The 21,448-nt window shown below is 37.3% G+C and overlaps 2 protein-coding genes across 6 annotated transcripts in view; one reads left to right on the top strand and one right to left on the bottom strand.

Moving 5' to 3' along the window:
* Window positions 1–21,448, top strand: part of HABP4 (hyaluronan binding protein 4) — a 36,122-nt gene that overhangs the window by 10,435 nt on the left and 4,239 nt on the right. For 2 of the 3 annotated variants that reach the window (XM_086315555.1, XM_086315557.1), the window contains exons 3-6: window positions 1,452–1,613; window positions 1,826–1,894; window positions 3,862–3,945; window positions 18,209–18,380. In XM_086315555.1, the coding sequence (XP_086171681.1) occupies window positions 1,452–1,613; window positions 1,826–1,894; window positions 3,862–3,945; window positions 18,209–18,380 (487 nt within the window). The remainder of the gene's footprint in view (window positions 1–1,451; window positions 1,614–1,825; window positions 1,895–3,861; window positions 3,946–18,208; window positions 18,381–21,448) is intronic. The other variant, XM_086315556.1, reaches the window with a different exon arrangement.
* Window positions 1–21,448, bottom strand: part of CDC14B (cell division cycle 14B) — a 164,754-nt gene that overhangs the window by 4,453 nt on the left and 138,853 nt on the right. The window lies entirely within an intron of this gene.

The following is a 21,448-nucleotide window of genomic DNA, read 5'->3' on the forward strand; positions in this document are numbered from 1 at the left end:
TGGGAGACAGAAAAAGCCAACTTGGGAAACTGATTTAGGGTGATGTTTCTTGAAAGAGACTGGCATAAAGTTAATGATCAGTGCTTCTGTATTTTTTCATCTTTTTGAGTAAGGAGAATTGTGAATTTTGTGTTTTTATCCACGATCTATAGTAGCTTTTTAAGGTAACATTTTCAGCCCTAAAAGTAGACTGAAATACATCTCCAGTTCTGGTGTTTGAGCCACTAATGTCACTAGATTTCAATAAGTAATTTGTTGCTTTCAATGTTTTTCAAAGTCTTGACAAATTAAAAATATATATAATTTATCTTATTAACGTAAGGTTTAACAATGAAAAAGATGAGATTCTTCCTGCAGAAGCTTTGAGTCTAATGGAGGAGAAACAAGTTCCTATAAAGAGTGACTGTGACCCGGTGGCAGCCAAGAGCAGAGTGAGGAGAAGCGCACAGTCAGGCCCTGGATCCAGGGGGTGTGGCGGGGGAAGAGTGAGAAAAGGCAGATTCTTTGGATACTTCTGTGATGTGAGTTAGGGACCATAGGGGGAGCATAACACTAATCCCTTGGTTAGTGTTGGTCATGTATCTTCAGGGACATGAGGTGACACGGAGAAATGTCCAGGAAGTAACTGTCTTTATGACCTGGAATCAGAGAGACCCCCAAATGAGAGACACAGGGGCACATGAAAGGGTCACATATCAATAGCATAGAGATGAGGATGGTGTGTGCAGGAGTGGGGAGGCGGGAATGCTGATATTCTTAGACAGATGGGTGGGTATCCAGAAGAAGGGTATCCAAGACATGTTCCTTAAAAAGACAAGGTATGGAACCTTTCTTTTTTTTTTTAATTTTATTTTATTTTTAAACTTTACAATATTGTATTGGTTTTGCCAAATATCGAAATGAATCCGCCACAGGTATACATGTGTTCCCCATCCTGAACCCTCCTCCCTCCTTTCTTTATATGTGACTGCAGTCCCTGGCTCCAAGAAGTCGAATTGGGTACCCAAGAAACAGGATGAGTACCTTGTGAATGTTTGGATGTTACCTATTGCAAAAAGAACTTTTTAAGGACGAACAGGGAAAGGGAAGCCAGAAAGAGCAGAGGAAAACTAGTGGTTGGCAGTATCAAATGATGCATAGGGGTCAAATGACCTAGAGACACAAGTGGCTACTGGATTTAACAAGGACATCATCTTCAGCTATTTTCCTCATCTGTGGGCACTAGTTATAATGAATAAACTGTATGCCAAGAGCACAAACAGTGTCAAAGGTGGTATGTGCTCAGTAAAATTTAATTATTAATTTATTATTCAAGCCACAACATATGTTCTTTCCAACATACTATAGCCATAATGAACTTCTAGAATTTTTTTTTCCTCAAAAAAAAAAAAAAAAAAGCCTTAGCTCTTTAATTCAGTTCACCACTTTTTATGGTACTCATTTCTTCCTAGACCGATTGACAGGTTTGATCGAGACAGACCACTGCGAGGACGTGGAGGCCCAAGAGGGGGCATGCGAAGCAGAGGCAGAGGTGGTCCTGGGAACAGAACTTTTGACGGTTTTGACCAGAGAGGGAAACGAGAATTTGAGAGATACGGTGGGAATGATAAAATGTAAGTTTCTTTGTAATACTATTGTCTCTTTAAGATCTTGATGTAATATATGGTGTGAATCTGTTGTATGTTAATATTTAGTTGACTTTATATTAGTATGCAATTATTCCTGAGGGAGCTGATCCTGGGACAGCTTTCTGATCAACTTTTCTAATTTGGAGATTGACTGGAGACAGGTTTCTAGTTTAAGGGAATACTTTTTCTTTGTCTAGAGCAAGCAAAACTGAAGACAACATGGGAGGATATGGAGTTCGCACCTGGGGATCAGGTAAAGATACCAGGTATGGTGCAAATATGTATCTTCTGTGAACCTGCAATTAAGTGGAAATATCTGGACCTTTGTTTGCCTGTCTTGAAGATTATGTCCTCTGTGGTATGCTTGTGGTGTCTTTATACTTGTGTGCTTTATATAGAAATTGAATTTAAGCTTTTGTTTCATGAGATAACTTTTAAAAACAGGTTTGCTATGTTGTAGTTAGCTTTGAAACCACTTTCAAAATTCTTTTGTCTTATTTAGCCAAGTAAATTTGTATATTTGTTCATATCCCAAGCACATGGCACTGTATATTTACCTATGCGTCTGATTGCTTTTTTAAATTACTAGATATTCTATACTTTATTTCTCTGTGACCTTCCAAAGTTTTTATATATATTGTATCTTGATCTTATAAAATTATTTGCAGATCCAAGCTCAATGACAAGTTCCACCTGAGGTTCAAATCTGGCATTTCTCTGAGGTTTTATGGTATCTCAGATTTGAACCGGTTTTGCTATTTAGGGGAGGTACTTAGTTCTGCTGTTTCTGTTATTTCAGGGCTGCAGGGAAATATGAGGAATGAGTTGCCCTAGGATGTGTTGTAGGGCAAGCTTTAAACAAGTTTGAAGGCTTGAGGAGATCAAGACTTCCACATTTCTTCTTTTGAAGAATTAAATTTTTTACATAAACTTATTTTTCTTAAATTTTTATCCTTAAAAAGAAATGTATACGATAACAGCAAATATAAAGTTAGATTTACTACCATTGCATATCTGTGTTGTCCTTGAAAAGAAACTTGTTAAATGTTTACAGATCATTTCATTTTATTTTACTGTGATAATATATTTTTTAAAATATACAAGTACCTTCTGAATCATCTGATTTACCACCTTATTTAATACTACCACCTCATTTCAGTTTGCATTTCAATTTAAAATCATTTTGGCTCCAAATGATTACTTACTCTAAGAGGTAAGTGTTGGCCTTGGAAGAGACCAGAATGTGCTCCTAGTAGGTGGTATGTCCCAATGTTACAATGACGCATATCCCAGGGCACTTACTTTAGATTGCTTTGTGAGTTACAAAGTCAAAGCTCTTAGGTGGTAATAATCTGTAATTGAATGTTTTTTTGTAGCATAAGACTTTAAATTCTTATTTAATACACTGAGATTTTGATTTGCCACCATGATATAGTCCAGTCATGTGCTTAGTCACTCAGTCATGTTCAATTCTTTGCAACCCCATGGACTGTAACCCGCCAGGCCCCTCTGGGTTTCATGAGAATGAAATTTCTTTTGCTAATACTTTTTTAAAAAGCAATATTCATATAGGATTAATATCAACATAAAAATTAAGATTATTATGCAGTTAAAATTCAAATTGTTTTTCATTGTGCTCTAATTTCTTTTTTTTAAATTTTTTTATTTTTTTTGTGCTCTAATTTCTAATCTGTAGATTGTATATTTAGATGTGACAGTATATAAATTAATGTTTCAAAGCCTTATTTTTCTGGTAATCTGGTAATTACACCTTTTTGTAATCCTACACATTCCTTTTTATGGAATGTTTCTACTTTCTTGCCATTTTTTAAAGTTTGATAAAGTTTGATATGATAGGCATATTCTTATCTATTTTAAGTCATTTAAGGCTTACACATTGAGAATTTTTATGGTTCCTGTTAATATTTGGAATTTCCTAGGATAATAACAGATTTGAATAGTTGTTCTGATCCTTTCCAATATGTTTTTAATTTTAGTCCATCAATAAAAACTTGTATTTATCAAATACTTTTACATTTTTGGAAATAATTTATATGGATTAGCAATTAAGAGCATTTTTTTCTCTTTTTATTTTGATGTGGGTTACTTGTATGTACATATTAATTCCTTGAGGGAAAAAGGGCATTAAAGTGTGTTTTTTTCTGTCTTGAATATAGAAGGTCATTGATGTAAACAGATTTGTTTGATTAGACTGGTTCTTGCCGCTTTGCAGTGACACGGACCCGGCTGCCCCCATGGAAGAGACCACAGTGGTGGAGGAGTCCCTGGGCCCTCTGGAGGATGAATCTCCAGCTAAGTGGGTATTTCATTCATTTTCCCCATTGGGTTGTTGGTCTTTTTCTTAAAGATTTATACGAAGTCTTCATAGAACAGGAAGCTCAGCCTTTTATCATGTCACAGAGGATTGGTCTTAATGTGTTAATGAATAATCAAACTAATTAATTCAAATCATCAGCAGCCTGTACTGTAACTAGTTTCTCTCTCTCAGTACCCCTATGTTTTGTCCTTTTATTTTCTTCTGGTCCCTCCTTCCCTGTTTTCTTCATGGAGCTTAGTTCCTTAGTCCATCTCTAGCACCCTTGCCCGTGGGGTCTATGAGTATCTTGCTAGCAGAATCCACCTCCTGGACAACTGATAGCCATCTGCCATCTCTCTACTTGCACCCACAGACTGAGTATTGCAAGTCCCTCAGCAGGCTGATGGGAACTCCTGTAAATTCCTGATCACCAAATTTTGAGATGAGCCCTCAACACTGCCCAGCAATGCCCATTTCTTGGATCACTCTTCCCCCCAACCCACTACAATGACCGGTTCAGTTCTTGTCCCCTCAAAGCCCTGACACTGCTTCCCACTTTCTCCTTCTTCTATCCTTCCGACATTCATACCTCCTCTTTTATTTTCTGAGTACAACTTTGCTTCCTATGCCACAGAGAAATTAGAAGCCATCAGATGAGAACCTCACACTCTCCTGGGCTTCTTTCCTCATGGTAAAATAGAGTCTCACCACCAACCTCTTCAGCCTTTGGTTCGTATTTCCTTCTGACTTCACTGAAATCTCAGTTAGCTCTTTCCTTTTCAGACATACTCACCTTCTTCCCGCCAAATCTGGTCTTCCAGTCAGCATTTTATATGTGCTAAGTCTCTCTTGTTTTAAGCCTCTCGTTGCCCCTACATTCTCATCCACCTTCCTTTTCGGGGTTGTGTGCACTCTTTTTTCATTTCTTCCCCTTCACTTCCTCTTCATTTCATCCTCACTTCACTCCAGGCCTGGCTCTGTCCTCACCACTCTTTTGAAACAGTCATCACATGTCTCCAGATCTAACAGATATTTCAGTCTACAACTTTCTTGATCTCTCAGAACATTTGACTTTACAAGCATCAGATCAGATCAGATCAGATCAGATCATAGCACGCCAGGCCTCCCTGTCCCTCACCAACTCCCGGAGTTCACTCAGACTCACGTCCATCGAGTCAGTGATGCCATCCAGCCATCTCATCCTCTGTCGTCCCCTTCTCCTCCTGCCCCCAATCCCTCCCAGCATCAGAGTCTTTTCCAATGAGTCAACTCTTCGCATGAGGTGGCCAAAGTACTGGAGTTTCAGCTTTAGCATCATTCCTTCCAAAGAAATCCCAGGGCTGATCTGCTTCAGAATGGACTGGTTGGATCTCCTTGCAGTCCAAGGGACTCTCAAGAGTCTTCTCCAACACCACAGCTCAAAAGCATCAATTCTTCGGCGTTCAGCCTTCTTCACAGTCCAACTCTCACATCCATACCTCAGAGATATTGTGGGTTTGATTCCAAACCACATCATTAAAGCTAATATCACAATAAAGTGAGTCACACAACAGTTTTTGGTTTCCCAGTGCATATAAAAATCATGTTTACACTATAGTGTAGTCTATTAAGTGTACAATAGCATTGTGTCTAAAAAAACCAATGTGCGTACCTTAAGTTAAAAATACTTTATTGCTAAAAGATGCCATCATTGGTGTCTTCAGTGAGTTATAACCTTTTTGCTGGTGGAGGGTCTTGCCTTGATGTTGTTGCTGGTGTTTGATGGAGGTGATGGTTGTTGAAGGTTGGGGTGACTACGCAGTTTCTTAAAATAAGACAACAATGAAGCTTGCCATATTGATTGACTCTTCATTTGAACACTTTGAGGCCATTATAGGGTTATTAGTTGGCCTAATTTCAATATTATTGTGTCTCAGGGAATAGGGAGGCACCAGGAGAGAGATGGAAAGACCAGTTAGTGGAGCAGTCAGAACCACATATAGCAGTTACTCATCATGTTCATTGTCTTATGTGGGTGCAACTGGTGGCATTCCAAGACAATTACAGTAGTGATGTCTGTGGACCTTGGGTCACAGATTACCATGACAAATATAACAGTAATGAAAAGTTGGAAATATTTCGAGAATTACCGAAGTGTGACACAGAGACATCAAGTGAGCAAATACTATTGAGAAAATAGTGCTGCTAGCCTGGGCTGCCACAGATATTTAATATGTTAAAAAGGCAGAATCTGGGAGCTCAACCCAGTGCTCTGTGACAACTTAGAGGACTGAGATGGCATGGGAGATGGGAGGGGGATTCAGGAGGGAGGGAACATATATATACCTGTGGCTGATTCATGTTGATGTATGGCAGAGGCCAACACAATATTGTAAAGCAATTATCCTCCAATTAAAAAAAAATAGAAGGTTTAAAAAAAATAAAATTTTGTGAAAATCAAACAAAAAAGGCAGACTCTGTGAAGCACAATAAAACAAGGTATGCCTGTGTTGATTTCCACTTAACCACAACCATCAGTTCCTCCCTTGCAGGCTCAACCTTGTCTTTCTGCTCTTTTAGAATGTTGAGTTCTTCAGGGCTCTGCCTTAGACCCTCTTCTATGTGTCTGATGTCTGTTTATAATATCTCATGCACTCCTGCAGCTTGAATTGTCGTTTATCTCCTGACTCCGGAACATATACCTCTGGCTCCAGCCTTCAATATGGATTCTAGGCCCGTGTGTCCATCTTTCTCCTGAACACCTCCCCATCAGCATCCCAAATACACCTCATGCCCACCGTGGCCAGAACTGAGGTCCATAGACCCCATTTTCACTGTGTGCTTAGTCACTCAGTCGTGTTCGACTCTTTGCAACCCCATGGACTGTAGCCTGCCCGGATGCTCTGTCCATGGGGATTCTCCAAGGAAGAATACTGGAGTGGGTTGCCATGCCCTCCTCCAGGGGATCTTCCCAACTCAGGGATAGAACCCGGCTCTCCCTGCAATGCAGGAAGATTTTTTACCGTCTGTGCCATGAGGGAAGTCCCCATTCTCATTAGGTGTTTCGGTCTTTCAGAACAGCATCAGCACTTATCCAGTTGCATAAACCAGAAACCTAGGAGTCATTCTTGAGATTTCCTTCTTCTTGACCTGCTGTCTCTCCAGAATCCAATCTGTCACTCTACCCTGAGGATTTGTACCTTTTTGTATCTACCATCTCCACTCACCACCTTAGTCTCAGCTACTGCTGTCTGTTCTCTCACCAGAGCTCCTAAGGGGGCTCCCTGTATTCTCAGCTTCTATCAACCTGTTCCACACCAAAGTGGCTTTCACACTGCCATTCTGATCGGCGTGCTCCCACTAAGACCCTACCCCCAGTGGCTTCCTGTCCTTTTTCTGTCCCTTGCCTTGACCTGCGCAGTCCTGCATGGCCTGATCCCCAAAGAGCCCTCAGGTTCAACACGCCTATGCCTTTTCCACATGTTTACCACATGGCCCTTTTTCTTGTTCGCAAGCACCTTTCTCTAGCTCCTAACCATACCTGCCAAAAAGCTTTCACAAGTGCTGTTTTCTTGTTTTTCTATACTTCTCTTCTACAGCCCCGTCACCTATTTATTTAGCTCTTACTCATCCTTCCGCTGTGAAGAGGCAGGGTATCAAGTGGTTAAGAGCAGAGACTCTGGGCCAGTGTTCTGGGTTCAAATCCCAGCTCTGCCATTTACTAGTTTGGGCAAGTTATTTCATCTTTCTGTGCCTCAGTTCTTTTCATCTGTAAAATGAGAATAATAATAGCACCTACATCTGAAGGCTGTCAGAAGGGTTGGTTGGGTGTGCATGAGTTTCATGTGGGGTGGGGCCAGCTATATAAATATCTACTATTATTATTGTTACTTATTAGAAGAGTAAAGTGCTGCAATGATTGATGATTGTGAAAGCTGTTAATTTACTATTCAGAACAACTAAGAAGTGTATTTAATTAAAGAAATAGATTAATAGTCAATATGAATATTTAGACAGTGAGTTAACTAAGGAAATAGATCAACAGTGTATATGAATGTTAAGAAGTGAGTTAACTAGATACCCTCAGAAAAATTGGATCCTCTTGGAGCCAGTAAACCATTATACAAGTTCAGATAATGTAAGGCAGAATAATAGTAAATTATAGCATAATTATAATCTTTAGAATTAATTGAGGTATTCTAGCATTCATAGTGTTAGACAAAATCTTTCATTTAAATCAGTTATTCTGAAAGACAAATACTTAATGATTCTGGTGGCAGTGTCATTGTCTGCGATATCCTGGTGGAGCTAGTCAGCAAATCTCTCTCTCTCTGCTGACCACGGTGGACAGTGAACATCCATTTAGATTTGCAGGAGCTGCAGTGCACAGCAGCTGTGCTGTAGTTGCTGAGCACACTGAGAAATTCGTGTTTCTGCACTGCCTTGTCAAATTTTAAAATTATTACTACTAACATTTCTAATAATACAATTACAGTTTTTTATAGTTTCAAAATTAGGCTTGTAAATACATCTTAGGATGGAGATGCTCTAGGTCTCAGCTTTGTCTGGATATTGATCAAGCCAGAATGTATATTCAGTGAGACTCTTGGTTTCATACTTCTCGCTGTGCCCAGTTGCGTCTGAATCTTTGCACCCTGCGGACTGTAGACTTCTGCTTCTCTGCCCTTAGAATTTTTCAGGCAAGGATACTGGAGTGTAGTGCCATTTCCTATTCCAGGGGATCTTCCTGACCCAGGAATCAAACCTGCATCTCTTGGGGTCTCCTGAATTAGCAGGCAGATTCTTTACTACTGTGCTACTTAGTTGGTAAATTTAATGTACCCTCAACATATGCTCGAACCTATGACCCAGAGTACATACATTTTCCTCAAATTGGACACATTTTGTTGACAATTATATGTGTTATGACCTTCCTTCCTTCCTTCCTTGATTCATTACAGAAGTATTATATGTTTCTTGTCTTGTGGTGTGCTAATGTCCGAGGATACCTGTGACAACTAACTGTGTTTTGCTTTAAGAATAAATTGAACATTTACTGAGCATTTTTTGTATGCCAGTAACTGCTCTAAGTGCTTCTATGGTTTAACTCACTTAATCTTTTGCTGCTTGTGAAGGAGAAGGTACTGTTAATTATTCTAATGCTGAGACATATAGGTTAGACAACTTAGTTTTTGTAGGTAGTAGAGCCAGAATTTGAACCAGATCTTGTAGCACAAACATTCATATCCGACTCTTTGAGACTCTGTGGGCTGTAGCGCGCCAGGCTCCTCTGTCCGTGGAATTTTCCTGGCAGGAATACTGGTGTGGGTTGTCATTTCTTTCTCCAGGGGATCTTCCCAACCCAGAGATCAAACCTGCGTCTCTTGCATTGACAGGTGGATTCTTTACCATTGAACCACCTGAGAAGCCCTATACTGAGTGGTAGGAAAGGTTAAGAGTGCCATTTAGATGAACTTGCTATTAAGAACTGCAAATGGGAGAAGGTGGTTCTGTAAGCAGGGAAAGAGCTACCAGGATCACTGAGGATTTGCCTGTTCAGTAATATGGATCAACAACTGCCCCTTCCATCCTTAAAAATTATTAACCATGAGAAGAGAATGGTGAGGAAGCATTATTACAAAATATCTGCAATGAATTATTTTGTACTTTGTTTCCAAGCATATTGGCTTAGACAATGAAGATTATTATGTACTGAGTTTTCTTAATGCAGGACTATACCTCTTTAAAAATTTTTATAGCAAATTTATAAGGAACTCAAAGTTTATCATGAAATTCTCTTTCCTTTCATTGGAAGGAAGTAGGTGGTATTATTTACATGTTAGATTAGATCCATGTGCTCCAGTCAAGTATTCACTGAGTTAAGTTTTATGTCTAGAACCCACTTTTCCTTGATTCACATTTTCACAAATTCAGGTGAAAAGATAACTGTCTGAATGGAGGTTTTGACATCTGAATTGAAGATTTGTATGCTTTCTCTGTCCATATCTCAACTGTCTTCCATCTAAGCATTTTTTCTGCCCTCCTATTCCCTACATAGCATAGAGGCTGAATGTGGGCTTTGGAGATAGAATGACTGCATGTGAAACTTGTTAGCTATTTGTTAGCTGTATGATCTCCCTTCTTGATTTTCTTACCTGTAAAATGGAGCTGTTAATTTTATCTAACTTGTGGGATTAATTATCACAGGCAAATTAATGTAAAGCACTTTGAAGAGCATCTGGCACCCAGTAAACATGCAGTGAATGTTGCATTACCCACTTATTTCTACATAAAGGTAACTGTTGTTAAAACAGCTATTTCTTCTGTAATTTCACTCATTTAGAAATAAAATGTATTATTATCAATTTTACATATCACATTGTTCTCAAGTCATACATTTGACACCTTATGTTTATAAGCAGTTTTGATAGAAAATTCTCTCCAAAATTTTTCTGTCATAAACCAAGAGCTGTAAATATATTTGAATTATTCAAAAAAAGGATTGTTGACTTTAGACTGATAGCAGTTATGATGCTTTTATAACTGTTAGAAATACACTTGCATTAGTCCTTCCTGAAACTGAGAATTAGCTGTATCTCTTGTTGAATAGCCAGTCTTTGCTAAAATGACAGTAAAAACTGAATTCAGTGCTGATTCAAGTGGGACAATGGAATCTTCCTGTTTTGTTTGTTTGCTTAGAGTGTGTTTGTTTCTGTTTTTCCTCATTTTTGGTTCACCGGCTCTTTGTTGCTGTGCACACTTTCTCTAGTTGCAGTTAGCAGGGGCTACTCTTCACTGTTGTGCCCGGGCTTCTCATTGCAGCGGCTCCCCTGTTGTGGAGCATAGGCTCTATCCAGGTGTGCAGGCTTAGTAGTTGTGGGCACATGGGCTTAGTTGCTTCATGGAATGTGAAATCTTCCTGGACCAGGGATCAAACCTGTGTCCCCCACACTGGCAGGTAGAATCCCAACCACTGGACGACCAGAAAAGTCCTAGAATGTGTAATAAGTTTTGGTCAATAGACAGCAAGGTTAAGGAACCTATCCTTGGTAATTTTATACTGTTCCCAGCGGGGCTTGTTGAAATGGCAGGTGATAACGGGAAACGCATACAGGGCATCGGTAAGAACACCTTTGAATGAGGTGCATCTGAGTGAACAGTGTCAGGCTGATCACCTCCATGGAGGGAATCACTTGTGGCAAATGCCCTATTCTAAACTGCACTATCTGCTTTATTTTCGATGTCTTTTTTTCACTTCAGGTCTGCTTTTCTTACATGCCTCTACTTTTTTGTTCTATTTCTCTATGTTTAGACATATGTTTTTAGGCCAATTCCTTGTGGTCTTAACACAGAACCCATTCTTACTGAACTTTTTGGAATTTATTAACTTCTATTAGGTTATCTTAGTTATGAAAGAATCCTCAAATTCGTAGCATCCAGTTCCACAAATTTCTTAATTCTGTCACAAATAGGCTACAAAACCCTCACGACGCCTTAATATTTCTTTGTTTTTAGCTCCTTTTGTTAAAAGTTACAGAAAAAAATGTATTTAAATAAGAATGGTATATTGAAACTGCGAGTAAGTAGTTGAAATTAAACTGTTATGAAATCATGGTCATTCTTGTTTCATAGATTTCTCTACCCACTTCTACTGCCAGGATATGTTACATATCATCCAAAAATGTTTCAGAATAAAGAAAATAACTGGAATATTGTTATCTCATCTAAAATTTTTAAGCAATTCCTTAATCTCATTAAATATCTAGTCAGTTTCTGGGTTTCCCTGATTATCTTAAAATCTTTTCTTAAAACAATTTATTTGTTTGAATTAATATTGAAATATACATTTTAATGGGTGTGTTTTTTATATATTTTTATTAATAAAGCAACATTATTGAGGTATAATCTGAATTCGATAAACAGCACATATCTAGTATATACAGTCTTACAGGTTTCAAACAATCAAAGTAATGAGCACATCTGTCAGTCCAGAAAGTTTCTTTGTATCCCTTTGTAATCCCTCCCTCCTGCCTCTTCGGCTTAGGCAACCAGTGACCTACATTTTTGTCATTAAACATTAGTTTGCAATTGCTATAATTTTATATAAAAGGAATCATACAGCGTGTATTCTTTTTGTATTCTTTTTTCGTCTATATTATTTACTAAGCATGCATATTTTAAGATGCATCCAGGTTGTTAAATGTGTCAACAGTTTCTTCCTATTTATTGCTGAGTGATAATCCACTTTACAGATAGACCAATATTTGCTTAACTATCTACCTGATGATGATCATTTAGATTACTTAGTTTTTGCTATTATAAATAAAGCTGCTATAAACATTTTTGTGTGTCTTTCTGTGGATATACATTCTCATGTATATCTCTTTGATTTCAATGATCCGATGATGGTTTAGTAGCATATTGTTTAGCTGCCACGTGTTTGTGTTTTTTAGAGTTTTTTTCTTGTAGTTCATTTCTAATCTCATATCATTGTGATCAGAAAAGATGCTTAATATGGTTTCTATTTTCCTCAATTTACCAAGTCTCACCTTGTGGCCCAGCATGTGGTCAATCCTGGAGAAGGTTCCACGTGCACTTGAGAAGAAGGTGTAGTCTTGCTGCTTTTGGATGAGATGCTCTATAAATATCAATTAAGTCAAACTTATCTAAAGTGAAGAACTGGCTTTTAGTTTCATTGACCTTTGCGATTGTTTTCTTTGTCTCTGTTTCATGTATTTCTGCTTTGATATTTACAGTTTCTTCTGCTGACTCTAGGTTGGGCTTGGTTCTTCTTTCTCTAGTTTTAGGTGCACGGTTAAGTTGTTTAGTTGAGAGTTTTCTTGTTTCTTGACCATTCTTGTTTGGACCATTGAGCTTTCATTTTCATTTGTAAGTATTTTTTAAAAATCTTCTCTTTGATTTCTTCAGTAATCCATTGGTTATTTAGTAGCATATTGTTTAGCTGCCATATGTTTCTGTTTTTTATAGTTTTTTCTTGTAGTTTATTTCTAATCTCATAGCATTATGATCAGAAAAATTGGTTGATATGGTTTCAATTTTCTTAAATTTATCAAGGCCATCTTGTTCCCCAGCATATGGTCAGTCCTGTAGAATGTTCCATGTGCACTTGTGTAACCTGCTATTTGGGGTAGAATGCTTTATAAATTGGAGAAGGCAATGGCACCCCACTCCAGTACCCTTGCCTGGAAAATCCCATGGATGGAGGAGCCTGATAGGCTGCAGTCCATGGGGTCACTGGGAGTCGGGCATGACTGAGCGACTTCACTTTCACTTTTCACTTTCATGCATTGGAGAAGGAAATGGCAACCCACTCCAGTGTTCTTGCCTGGAGAATCCCAGGAACGGGGGAGCCTGGTGGGTTGCCGTCTGTGGGGTTGCACAGAGTCGGACACGACTGAAGCGACTTAGCAGCAGCAGCAGCAGCAGCTTTATAAATATCAATTAAGTCCATCTGGTCTAATGTGTCATTTAAGGCCTGTGTTTCCTTATTAATTTTCCATCTGGATGATCTGTCCGTTGATGAAAGTGGGGTGTTAAAGTCCCCCACTATTACTGTAGTTTTTAAAAAATGATTGTATTATTGTCAGTTTCTCCTTTTATGGTTGTTAGTATTTGCCTTACGTATTAAAGTGTTCCTATGTTTTTGGGTGCATATATAATTAGAATTATTATATCTTCTTGGATTGTTCCTTTGATCATTATGTAGTAGTCCTCCTCCTTTGTCTCTTGTAACAAGTCTTTGTTTTAAAGTCCATTTTGTCTGATATGAGTATTGGTACTCCAGCTTTCTTTTGATTTCCATCTGTGTGGAATACCTTCTCCCATCCTCTTACCTTTAGTCCGTAAGTGTCCCCATGTCTGAGGTGGATCTCCTATAGACAGCATATATATGGTCTTGTTTTGGAATCTACCCAACCAGTCTATGTCTTTTGGTTGGTGCATTTCATGTATTTGTATTTTGATTAATCAATAATTGCATTAGTTATCAATATGTATGTTCCTATTACCATTTAAAAAATTGTTTTGAGTATGTTTTTTTAGGTCTTTTTCTTCTGTTGTGTTTCCTACATAGAGAAGTTCCTTTAGCATTTGTTATGAAGCTGGTTTGGTGGTGCTGAATTCTCTTAAGTTTTGCTTGTTGAAAAGACTTTTTATTTCTCTGTCAAATTTGAATGAGAGCCTCACTGCGGAGAGTATTCTTGTTTGTAGGTTCTTCTCTTCATCACTTTAAATATTTCGTGCCAGTCCCTTCTAGTTTGCAGAGTTTGTGTTCTCTCTTGCAGAGAAATCAGCCAATAACCTTATGGGAGTTCCCTTGTGTGTTATGTTATTTATCGTTTTTCCCTTGTTGCTTTTAGTATTTTGTCTCTAATTTTTGTCAATTTGATTACTGTGTGTCTCAGTGTGTTCCTTCTTGGGTTTATCCTTCCTGGGACTCTTTGTGCTTCCTGGACATGGTTGACTATTTCCTTTTCCATGTTGGGTAAGTTTTTAAATAATATTTCTTCAAATATTTTCTTGGGCCCTTTCTCTCTTCTCCTCCTGGGACCCCTATAATGCAAATGTTGGTGCATTTAATGTTGTCCCAGAGGTCTCTTGGACTGTCTTCATTTCTTCTCATTCTTTTTTCTACATTTTGTTCCACAGCAGTGATTTTCACCATTCTGTCTTATAGGTCACTATCCATTTTTCTGTCTCAGTTATCCTGTTACTGATTCCTTCCAGTGTATTAATTCATCTCTGTTCATTTGTTCTTTAATTCTTCTGGGTGTTTGTTAAATATTTCTTGCATCTTCTCCATTTCCCACCTCTGCCCCCGAGATCCTGGATCATCTTCAGTATCATTATTCTGAATTCTTTTTCTGGAAGGTTGCCTATCTTCACCTTTATTTAGCTTTTTTTTTTCCTGAGGTTTTATCTTGTTCCTTCATCTGGGACATAACCCTCAGCCTTTTAATTTTTGTTTAACTTTCTGTGATTGTGGTTTTCATTTTGAAGGCTGCAGGATTGTAATTCTTCTCTCTATAAGTTAATTTTTAACAACTGTACTTTAACAGCCAAATCACAAAATTCCTGAAAAAAATATTGGCTGTTATTACTTAGTGCAAGCCAAATCCAGCATGGCATTATAGAGTAGTAGAACATGTTTCTCTGTTATTCATATTTTTTAAAAATTTTCTTAATACTAATAGTGAGAGGCAGAGGTTTGATCAAATTCAGGTTCAACTTTTTGGTAAGATTGTTGCAAAGTTTATGAAAGGCTGCTGCTTATCATTTCCTTTATCCATTGATTTATTAGGGCTGCAAATTAGTGATAGTCTAATTCTGTCATTCTTTACTTAAGTAGCTGGGATGATCTATAAAGAAAAACTTATCTAGAACTAGTTGATTACAGTGAGGTATAAGTTTGTTAAGGAAATGAAGGATAATAAAAGAAATATTTTACTTTTACTCATTTTTAGAAAGAGTTGGCTCCCTCATATCTTTCAAAGGTGCCAGTGACTTTTTTTAAGTGTCGTTATGAACTTAGAGATTTAAACATATCTGATATGTTTTAGTCCACTGAGATTTTATGCTTATTGGTACTTAAACTGATCCATTTTTTGACTGAAGGGGGCCTCTTCAAGTTGATCCTTGATCCTTTTGAGACACATTCAGTAATCTTTAATAGCTTGCTTGCTTTCTGGCAAGACATGTTTATGACTCATCATCTGTAGTTCACACCTTATACTGAGTCATTTTTCCAGGGAGCCAGAGTCCTTTAATAGAATATGGTATTTAGAATTATATAGTATCACTTACACGTGGAATCTAACATATGATACCAGTGAACTTATCTATGAAACAGAAACAGACTCACAGACATAGAGAACAGACTTGTGGTTGCCAAGGGGGAGTGGGTGTTGGGGAAGAGTAGATGGGATGGAGTTTGGAATTAGTAGATACAAACTATTTTACATAGAATGGATAAATAACAAGGTTCTACTATATAGCACAGAGAATTCAATATCCTGTGATAAAGCATAATGGAAAAGAATATGAAGAAGAATGTATAACTATATATAACTGAATCACTTTACTGTTCATTGTAAATTTACTTTATGTACTTCCATAAAATAAACTTAAAAGATAGAATATGGTATTTAGAAACCATAATCTAGGCACTGGGGTTACTTACTACTACTAGATTCTTAACTGTTTCTAGTACATTTAAGTGGATGAGCTGAGAAATACACATATACACAACATTTTTATGATAAAATATGTTATGAGTTTATTCATTATTTTCATTTGAAATTTAGGAGTACAAGATTTTAGCTAAACTTTCTTACATTTGTTTTTCTTTTTCTTCCATGCTGAAAATCCCAGTTGTCAGTAACATTGTACTGTCATTTGCTACACACACGACAAATATTCATAACATTACCAACACTATCTTCAGTAACATGATTATTAAAAAGTTATATATAGAGATGAAAAATCAAGTTTATATTTCAAGGCACTCCAAATAGCTCTTTTCTGATTCTTTTTATCACCAGTGTGATAAACTAGGCTAATTTGATTAATCTTGCTTCCAAATTTTAGATATTGAATTTAAATCTGGTTTATAATTATACAAAATATTTACATGTTTCCAAAATACAATCTGTTAAGACATGATATTTTCCAGTTAGCGTATATCCCTGTTCTTTCCCTGGTGTATATTATGATTTTATTTTTAAAATCTGTGTATATATATATATATATATATTTGTATGTTGTATGCCTTAGGTGAATGGAAGCATATATTCTACCTTACTGTTTTATCAGTATATCCTGGAGGTGCCCCATAGTAATATATGTATTTCTGATTCTTTTTTAGCTGCTTAGTATTTATAATTTTTCCACGAAGATCGTCTCCAGATGATTTTGGGTCATTTCCAGTATTTGAGATTACAAAATTTAGTGTCTTTTTATATTTTTGCCAGTGTATATTTGGGCTATGTTTTTATTTTAAATATTTATTTACTTGGCTGTGCTGGGTCGCAGTTGCTGCACACCAGATCTTTCATCTTCATCACAGCACGTGAACTCTCAGTTGCAGCATGTGGGATCTAGTTTCCTGACCAGGGATTGAACCCCAGGCCACTTGCATAGGCAGCATGGAGCCTTATCCTCTGGACCACCAGGGAAGTTGCTGGGATATATTTTCATATTAGTATTTTTCCAACATCTCATTGTGAAAATTTGCAAACACACCTATTCCTACCACCTAAACTGATACAGAATCCACGTATTGTGAAATGTGCAAAAATACGTGCACATTCATTGTTTTGACATTTGCACTGTTTTTAGTTGTGTCATTTACTTATATTGAGTTGTAAGAGTCCTTTTTGTATTCTAGATCTAAGTCCCTTATCAGATAAATGGTTTGCAAATATTTTCTCCCATTCTGTGAGTTATCCTTTCACTTTCTTGATGGTGTCCTTTTACAGCATGAAAGTTTTGAGTTTTGGTGATGTCCAGTTTATCTACTTTTTCTTTTGATGCTTCTGCTTTCAGTGTTGTATCTAAGAAGCCATTGCCTAATCCAAGGTTTATGCCTATATTTTCTTCGAAGAGTTTTATACTTTTAGCTCCTATACTTATGGTATGGGGTAGAAGTTCAACTTAATTCAAAGGAGAAAGAACTTTTCAACAACGGTTGCTGGGAAAATTTAATATCCACATGTAAAATAATGGTCTTTGGCACCCTGGTCAAAAAAATTAATTGCTCATAAATATGAAGGCTTATTTCTAGATGTTAAATTTTGTTTCATTGTTCTATATGTCTGTCTTTTTTAAGAATTCATGAATTTAAGGAGGATATTTACAAAAGAATGCATTTGTGACTCACTGTTTATAACCTCTGTTCATGGTTCTCTATATATGTTTTGTCTCAATAGCTTCTCCCATTTGTTTCTACAATTATCTCATTTTGTATGTAATGCCATATGGGAAGGGAATGCTTGGTAGTGAGTGTAATATTAATGTCACTGGAATGGTTATATTCCCATTTTTCAAAGACTGCTTTGAACACAGACAGGGAGTATCTTCAGTTGGGAGTGATGGCATAAAATTATGAAAATAAGGAAGCTATGGTTCAAAGATTTTCTTACCTTATTTAAATCTGAGATGGAGTTCTGTGAAAGTACATTAAACTAATGGGTGTGACTTCCTCTTTCATAAAATAGACATTTCAGACCCATCAAAAATTATTCTTTATGATTATACTTCTTTATAGAGTTCCTGAGTTGGAGGTAGAAGAAGAAACTCAAGTTCAAGAGATGACCCTAGATGAGTGGAAAAATCTTCAAGAACAGACCAGACCAAAGCCTGAATTTAACATCCGGAAACCTGAGTCTACTGTCCCTTCCAAAGCAGTGGTGATACACAAGTCTAAATATAGAGATGATGTAAGCATGATGTTTTATGTCTAGAGGTAATCTTCACTGTTACCTTATTGAAAATGAAATGGAACATTAGTAGTTGACATTCTAGTTTCAACCTTATAGTAATCAGACGTGTCTGTTTCAACCTAAGAGTCACCATGCATGCCTAATTTTACTATATTTTTATTAACTGAAAAAAATCAACCCATTAATACTTGATCCAAAGCAGTTATAGTGAGCACATTTTCTGCTCACTTCAGAACTGTGTGAAGACTATGCTTACACTGTTGTGTTTTAGTTACATTTCAATTTTGTGTCCAAAGAGAGATCCAGAATGTTTCCCTGAATGATGCCATTTCATAGGATAACAACTAGGCATTTTCGTGATTAGATTACCTTCAGTTATGATTCTTTTTTTTAATTCAAGTAGAGTTGATTTACAATATTTTTATAGTTTCAGGTGTGCAAAAAAGTGATTCAGTGTTATTTTTCATAGTTCTAATTCTTAATAAGAGTGTAACTGAAACTAGTTGATCACTTTAAACCAGTCGGAGTTGGGTGAATCCTTTCTGGTGATATTGCAGTAGCTTTGCTCCCTCTGCAGAAATTCACCAGAGGACCCTGGAAGCCCCTCCCCCATGATAGGCACTGTTAGCATGGCCAGCTATCCACTTGGGATTGCTAACACATTCTTAAGATCTGATTTTACATGGTTTGTGTTCACCTATTTGTTGGCGGCTTCAGCTTTGAAAATATTTTCCAGCATATATTGATAAGGATGGTCAGAGAGTTATTTAATCACATTCTATTCGAATTCCTAAACTTAAGGGAGGGTACACTGAAGCATTGTAATTTTAAAATTTAGAGTTAGTATCATTCAGTCACAGCTATTTATCTTGATACCAGTCTCTGTGTCAGTGGTGGTGGTGAACACTCTTCCTCTCTGCTTGATGTTATTCATTGATTTTCCATTTGAAAATCAGGAGTTTTATACTATGTAGTTTTGTCTGTGTTCCCATTTACATTTTGGTTAGTTATATTCTTTTTATGAATAGTTTCTCTAGGGGATCATTTATGATACTGGATTCCTTCCTACCTCCTCTTTCCGTCAGTCCGAACTCCAGGAGTCTATGTTTTGAGCTGTTTCTCTAGAAAAGGCTTTTTGTACACATACGAGGCCAGAGCCTTATTCTCTCAGAAAGCTCTATGAGGTCTTTTTACAAGTCTATCAGCAAGTTGGGTTGGGTTTTTTTTTTCCCTATCCACTTTCTTCTTTTGTAAATAAAGCTTTGCCTAAAACAATTGTGCTGTCAGGATTTGAAATGTGCAGCTGACATGTTAAGTAAAAATAGAAACTGTTCTTCTTAATCCACACCAGATTCATCTTCCCTGGCTTCTGAGAGAGGTCTCCTGGAATCTTTGAAGCAACTGGGTTAGCTGAGTCATTGAGCTTGGTCTCAGTAAGGCACACATCTTTGGTACTTATTAATCTTACAGCATTGATGATTTCAGCCAGGAGTTGTTCTTAAAGAGACAGAAGCCAAATCTTGGTGTCACTACTTTGTTCTGGATACCCTGAAGAGAACAAAAGCACTAGAATAATACCTCTTGTTTCCTTGGAGCTCTGTTCTTGCCAAAGTTAAGACCTAACAGTAGCCTATGAATAGAGCAGGCCCTTAAAGCACTTTGGCCTGACAATTTGCTTACTCAACTTCCATTGCAAGCTGTGCCTTCTTACTGGGAAGTCTGCTATATCTCTGCTGAGGTGCCTTGACAGCCAGCTGTTTTCTAAATCAGGAAGTAGTTTATTATTTTGCCACTTACATTTTTTTGTGTTTGTCTTGTTACCAGAGTGCAAGTGTTCCTGAATTGTTCTTTCCTTCATCTTTTTAGCTTCAAGAGTACATCTGCCTAAGGACACAAATGTTAAACATGAAGCCTGGAATAAACATATGGCCAAAAGGGAAACACGTGCTCTGGGAAATTTGATTCCATTTGCTGGACAAGCAAATGGATGTTTAACCACATAACACTTTGGAGATTCTCATCCACAATCATTGGCCTATTTTCTGCGGGTTTATATTTCTTTGTAGGTTTATATGTTACTTCCAAGTGAGAGCTTTTGTTTCATTCATTGTTAGGAATTGAAACCAAATCAAATTTGAAGGTTTATTGATACAGTTTTAACAAGAGACAGAACTAATTTGACCTCTTGATTCATGTCTGACTCTTGTGACCCCATGGATGGGGGAACCTGCTAGGTTCCCCTGTCCATGAGATTCTCCCTGCAAGAATACTGGAGTGGGTTGCCATTTCCTTCTGCAGGGTATTTTCCCAACCTAGAAATTGAACCCAGGTCTCCTGAATTGCAGGCAGGTTCTTTACCAACTGAGCTACTACAAGGGAAGCCCCATACAATAAAATGTATATTCTCAAAGAATTTTAACTAAGGCGGTTTTTAAAAAGCAGCCTGAGTTCTTTATTCAGCCTTAGTACCAACCCTTAGATAATCATACTGCTGTGTTACTCTTTCCATATATTTTGAGTCTAAATTATTTACTGTAAATCATCCAATTTTTAACATATGGTATTTGTACAGTCAGCACCCATGTTGAGAGCAGTTTCTCCATCAAGTTCTTTTCTAGGAAGGTGAATTTTCCTTATTTATCAAAGTAGCATTGGTGAACAAAAGGCAGGAACTAAAACTTTTCAATCTCAGCAAAATACACTTAGATATGCAACATTTATAGGATTTCTGTTAGTCATGTTAAATCTTACATCTTAACCTACTAAACTGATAGATATTTGGTCTGACTTGAAGTAAGTTCAAAAATGCTTGAATTAAGACTATGAGACTGCTATGTATAAAGTACATAACTATTAAGAACCTACTATATAGTTTAGGTGGAGAAGGCAATGGCACCCCACTCCAGTACTCTTGCCTGGAAAATCCCGTGGACAGAGGAGCCTGGTAGGCTGCAGTCCATGAGGTCGCTAAGAGTCGGGCACAACTGAGCAACTTCACTTTCACTTTTCACTTTCATGCATTGGAGAAGGAAATGGCAACCCACTCCAGTGTTCTTGCCTGGAGA

This window comes from Bos grunniens, chromosome 8 (genome assembly GCF_055505025.1).
Source record: "Bos grunniens cultivar Pamir isolate PY7600 chromosome 8, Bosgru_T2T1.0, whole genome shotgun sequence".
In the NCBI taxonomy this organism is placed as follows: domain Eukaryota; kingdom Metazoa; phylum Chordata; class Mammalia; order Artiodactyla; family Bovidae; genus Bos; species Bos grunniens.